The 5,990-nt window shown below is 54.0% G+C and overlaps 1 protein-coding gene across 1 annotated transcript in view; it reads right to left on the reverse strand.

Moving 5' to 3' along the window:
• Positions 1–1,834: 1,834 nt before the first annotated feature.
• Positions 1,835–5,990, reverse strand: part of MRPL37 (mitochondrial ribosomal protein L37) — a 20,488-nt gene continuing 16,332 nt past the window's right edge. Inside the window, exons 6-7 of the mRNA XM_006146123.1 lie at positions 3,758–3,961; positions 1,835–2,058 (exon numbers count right to left, since the gene is read on the reverse strand). Of these exons, the coding sequence (XP_006146185.1) occupies positions 1,981–2,058; positions 3,758–3,961 (282 nt within the window). The 3' untranslated portion in view covers positions 1,835–1,980. The remainder of the gene's footprint in view (positions 2,059–3,757; positions 3,962–5,990) is intronic.

Genomic DNA, 5,990 nt, shown 5'->3' on the forward strand with positions numbered 1-5,990 from the left:
AGCTGTGGGTGCTACAGGCACTCTCGGATCGTCAGTGTTCGGACGCTGCAGTGCCCCTGCAGCTTGCTCTCAGAGGTCCCTCGGGGAACTGCTCCCAGCGCAACAGAGAGCCTCACTCGAGGTCTCCCCAGCCGTGCGTAGCACTGACCCAGCACCTGGTGCGAACCTTGGGAGGGACAGCTCTGCGGAAGAATGCACGGACTACCAGGGCCTCGGGTGTGACCACACTGAGCTGACACCGTCCCCCGTGTGGGTCCTCACGGTTCTCTCCATGTGTCTCCATCTCCACGTGTTTCCTAGGGAAGCTGGCCTTCACACCAGCTGTGCCCTAGGCAGAGTCCTTAAATGACCTGGTTTTTCTCACAGATCATTAGGGGCCAGCACTGGGCACGGCATCTCACAGGCACTCAGCACTGTTCTTGCATATGGCAATGACACGCACCTCACACCAACCCTGAAAGGGCTGTGTGCGGGTCACACAGGAAGCTGTGAAGGCCACGTGGCAGTGTTCGGCAGAGAACTGATGTGATTTAAACAGAGGTTGGCTGAACCAGGGGTTCACCTGGCCCACGAAACCAGGATCAAGTGAGAAATCTACAAAGAATATTCTTTTTTTTTTTTAGAGGTATTTTTTGTTATAGGGCGTGTGCGCTCACCGGAAAGATAGAGACAGAAAGCGAGAAATCACCCCCCAGGGGGGATGACCACACCGCAATCCCTTCTCCATTCTCCTCTCAAGATCTTGGGCACGCACGCACATGTGCCTGGCGTGAGTTTAAGCTGTCAGGTCCGGAACTCGAACAGCAGTCAGCTACATGGGAGTCCAGCTAGCACTGACCCAGCACCTGGTGCGAACCTTGGGAGGGACAGCTCTGCGGAAGAATGCACGGACTACCAGGGCCTCGGGTGTGACCACACTGAGCTGACACCGTCCCCCGTGTGGGTCCTCACGGTTCTCTCCATGTGTCTCCATCTCCACGTGTTTCCTAGGGAAGCTGGCCTTCACACCAGCTGTGCCCTAGGCAGAGTCCTTAAATGACCTGGTTTTTCTCACAGATCATTAGGGGCCAGCACTGGGCACGGCATCTCACAGGCACTCAGCACTGTTCTTGCATATGGCAATGACACGCACCTCACACCAACCCTGAAAGGGCTGTGTGCGGGTCACACAGGAAGCTGTGAAGGCCACGTGGCAGTGTTCGGCAGAGAACTGATGTGATTTAAACAGAGGTTGGCTGAACCAGGGGTTCACCTGGCCCACGAAACCAGGATCAAGTGAGAAATCTACAAAGAATATTCTTTTTTTTTTTTAGAGGTATTTTTTGTTATAGGGCGTGTGCGCTCACCGGAAAGATAGAGACAGAAAGCGAGAAATCACCCCCCAGGGGGGATGACCACACCGCAATCCCTTCTCCATTCTCCTCTCAAGATCTTGGGCACGCACGCACATGTGCCTGGCGTGAGTTTAAGCTGTCAGGTCCGGAACTCGAACAGCAGTCAGCTACATGGGAGTCCAGCGACATAGCCATTACACTAACTGATAGTCCCGCTACAAAGAATATTCTATTCAGATTTTCTGTACTCATTGTGGAATGTGTCCAGTTTAAATAATCCCCTAAGGACCTAGCACATCACAGAGCACCTGCCATGTGGCAGCCATGTAGTCTACACGCTTCAAAACAAGGTGGGTCATGTACGCCCCAATTTTCAGACAAGGAAACCATAACTTGGAGATGAATACATGAATCCAGGGTCATATCGTGGAGGGCAGAGCTTCAAGGCAAGGCCCCACAAGAGCCCCCCGACACTGCCCTCCCCCAAGCACAGGCTCCCATGCAATGCAAGGGCTCTTTATTGTCGTCAAGACCACCAAACCACCAAGCGAGCAGAGGCTCCGGGCGGCCCTGGGCACCACTCGGGGCACAGGCTCTTCAGAGAGAGAAGGGCCAAAGGAGTTCCGGCCTCAGACAAGTCCTCAGCTCACACGGCACCGTGCAAATACAGAGCTAAAAACTTCCGGAACGTTTCTGGCTGGAAACCAGTCGGCCCAACAGGTTCCTGGAAAGAACACAGCCCATTAGGATCCTGCTACTGAGTTTAATGGCAGCAATTAAAACAAAGGTCAGTTTTATGTAAATCTTAAGTGGCTGGATAATAACTGTTTCCTTCCCTGAAATCACTTCTCTCCTGGTCTGAGACAGGGAACCGAGGCGTTGGCTCTGAACAGAGGCCTGAGGGGCTGTGGTCAGGGGCAGGAAGCGAGCCTAGCGCCTAGCAGCCGCATCAGCTGCTGACACTGCCGTCCGTGCTCTCTGGAGTCCCTCGTACTTCAACCGCCAAAACCAATGGTCTGTGGTCCTTTTCCACCTAAAACTCTAAGACCCTCTCACTCATCCCACCCACATTTCCGTGGCACCCGCTCTCAGTACGTGGCCTATGCAGGAGGCCCAGCGGTGACTTGAATCTGGTCCTCAAGAAGCTTAACCAGGTGGTGATAAAGGTGATAAACCCCACTTAGATGTAGAAAAAAGATGCAGAGAAAGAGAAAAGAAGACTAACCCATCAACTCTCACACGTGGAAGGGCAAGGAGAGTGGGCCGGAGAGACGAAGAAAAGGCAGGCGTTTCTGAGACCAGCGTGCGCCAGCACAGGGCACACGGGAAGGCAGGGGAGGAGGGGGGAGGGGGCAGATGCCATCTGACCAAACCCGCGGGACAGCACCACATCAGCACTCCCTAAGAGAAGGCTGAAGAGGACCTGAAGACACGAAGCCCTAACTCAGAGACGAACACGTGAATCCAAGGTCATACCGTGGCGAAGGGAGAGCACGGCTGAGAGCAGAGACCGGAGGAGGGAGTGTGACCGTGCAGGGAGACCAGGGGCCTGGGGCAAGGGCAAGGGCAGAGACAACGCCGACAGGGCCGGGGCGCCTGGTGAAGAACGATGTGTTGACACATTCAGTCTCGGCGACTCCTTCGGCAAACCCAGGCACAGGCAGTCACAGACCCCACCGCAGCCCGACCCCTCTCTCAGGCCCACCCAGCTCGGCCTCTCCTCAGTGCTTTCACTGGCGCCTCTGTCGTGAGTTCATCCGAGTGCTGTCACTGCTTGGAGAGCAGGCCTGGACTGTCACAGGGAGCACCAGCTGCAGCAGTGACAGTGCCAGTGCCAGGGGAGGCGTTCCCTACGTGTGGAATGAAACCAGCGGCTGCGTGATCCTCAGGCCCTGCCCGAGGAGCTGTGTGAACGGCAGACTTCAGCACAGCGTGATCGGGCAGTGAGCGGGTGCAGGGGCAGGTGGAGCCCACTGAGGCACATGAGTGAGGCTGGGGTGGGGACAGTGGCAATCAGGGAGGGTTTCCCAGAGAAGAAAGGCTTATGCTAGACTCAGAAGGACAAGTGGGTGATGGCCAGGCAGAAGAGAAATGGGGGAGGGAGAGGGAGAAGAGAGGCCCTTTATACCGAAGATGAGGCATCTACAAGTTTGAGCTGAGCAGCAGAGCATACGGGGCACTGGGGGAGCTGGGTGTGACTGGAGGTGGGTGCAGAGGGAAACGGGAGCTGAAGGGAGAGTGGGATGGGGGCCCACAGTGGAGGAGTTCTGGGTGCTGGGTGGGACTGAAGTGGCCCTCCAGCGGGGTCCCTAGAGCCAGGACTCTGCTCACAGAGCCTCCCTCCAACACCAGCCCAGCCTCACTCCAGGTAGGACAAGTCACGGCCCTGCTCCAATCACCAGGCAGGAGACGGCTGGACTTACCACGACCACCTTCTTTTTGATCACTGGACGACACCAAAAATGCTGATAGAGGAGCTGGTCGGAGTCCACCCAGACCAAGTTCTTGATGCCTTCACTAGAGGCCAGGTCTGTGGTGTTCAGCTGTAACACCAGGAATTGGAAGACGCGTCCATCTGTGCCCACACTCTGCACAACCACTGGCTGCTCTAAGACCTTGGCATCATCCTGAGAGGAAAAGAGGACAAGGAGGAAAACCAATTGAAACCAGGGCTATAAGGAGAGAACAGACCCGGCAGCCGCTAGTTCTGCCCTTATAATACCCACCTCCTCCCATCTAATGGCTTCGGCCAGGGGCAATCAGCAGAGTTCAGGCCACTGCCCTGGTCCCCTTTGGGTTCACCTCTGCACCCAGCCCGGTTCCGCCTGACCTTGAGGCCTAGGGACCTGGGATTTGTGCTCTTCAACCTGAGCAGTTAAAGTAGTAATTCCTGCCACTGAAAGATTACTGGGCAAGGTGCAACGTTTAGGCAGATTGGGAGGTTAAGGACAGAAACCCCTCAAACTCATGGAGTAACCTACTGGGGACAACAGTGACATCAGCTATTGCTTGTGAACCTGGAGAGTCAATGAATAATCTCATTTGGGTCACACTCCATTTGACAGATTAGGAACTGAGACTCCATGAGGAAAAGTGACTTGTCTGAAGTTGCAAAGGTGTATGGCACCAGAACCCAAACTCAAGCTACCGGGTACACATTCCATTTCTGCCCTGCTCCGAGGGGCCTGGCATTTGGACCCCCTAGGTCTGCAGGTAGCCACCTTACTTGGGCTTCATGCTCTCACTGCCACTCAGAATGGGCCACATTCCTGGAGTGGCCACTCCAGCTGTGTCAGCACACAGATCGCAGATGCCACGGTCAACGAACGCCCTCGCTAATGACCTCTTTCAGTGAGTGCCACTGGTGACAGTACTAATACCACAGCCATGTACCGACAGCCCTTAGGTACTGCACCTCTCCACATTCACATCACGTCACAGGTCACCACTACCTCAGAGCCAGGCTGTTTCCATACACCAGATAAGGAGACTGAGGCTCAGAGAGGTGGCATCATTTGCTCAAAGTCACCCAGGAGATGTGTCGGGATCAGACCCCATGCTCTTAAGTCACTTAAAACCCTACTGTGGCCAAGCTGATGGCACAGTCTGCAGCAAATGGTAGTGCTGGAGGTTGCACAGCCAACCGCAGGTTCAGATCCCCGGCCCGATCGACTTGAAACACGGGGAGCACATGTCATGGCCAAGATCCTGCCAAGCTGGAGGGCTGGCGAAAGGAGAATCGCAGCACGATGAGACCCTGTCAAGGGTGCTTCTCTCTCACCTGGGTGCATCTGCACTATCAGGAATAAAAGGAACAGACCTTTATACATAAACATTAAAAAAAAAAAAAAACAACACACCTGGGTCAGCAGGTGGTGTGGTAGTTAAGACGTTGGATCCCATATGGCCTACCATGTAGTTCAAGTCCCGAACCCAGCAGCTTCAAGAACATGCCAGGCATGTGTGTGCACACGCCCAAAAATCCCAAGAAGGGAATGCGGCACAGCCATCTTACAGGGGTGAGAGGGTGATTTCATTTTTCCCCTCTCTCCAGCAAGTGCACACACCCTGTGGCAAAAATCTTAAATAAATAAATAAAGGTCTTGTTTGGGTTCACGCCTGGTATCCCAGTGTATCTGACAGCAGCACCTCATGCACTCCCACCTCATGCAGCCAGCCATCCAGTTTGGTGACTGATACTCATAGGACAAATACCCAATAGGCAGGCCCCAAGAAGCAGAACATCCCTGACTCAAAAACACTGCCTCCGTTCTCCCTCTAGGGCAGAATCTGACATTAAGAATAGCTAATGTTAGATCTCACTGTGGGCCACACTGGGGCTGTTGGCCTTAGAAATACCTGTTCTTAGCTGCATGAGAAATAAATAAAAAGAAAAGTATCTGTAAGTGTTAGCCGAGATTCTGTATTGACTCTTATCTCCCTCTACAGATCAATAAAACTGCAGGTAGTACATAAATTTCTCAGCAATTTTACCTTTTACACAGAGGTTCTTCCCATAATTGCTCAACTTCACATCCCTAGGAATAATTTGTACCTGGAGGGGTGGGAGAGGCCCTCTCTGCTGCCCGACTGGGTGGCAATTAGTAGCAGCAATGCCACCCGGGCTCTGCTGGCTATGGCTGGCACAGAAGCCAC

Source organism: Tupaia chinensis, unplaced genomic scaffold (genome assembly GCF_000334495.1).
Source record: "Tupaia chinensis unplaced genomic scaffold, TupChi_1.0 Scaffold000165_2, whole genome shotgun sequence".
NCBI classification, from domain to species: domain Eukaryota; kingdom Metazoa; phylum Chordata; class Mammalia; order Scandentia; family Tupaiidae; genus Tupaia; species Tupaia belangeri.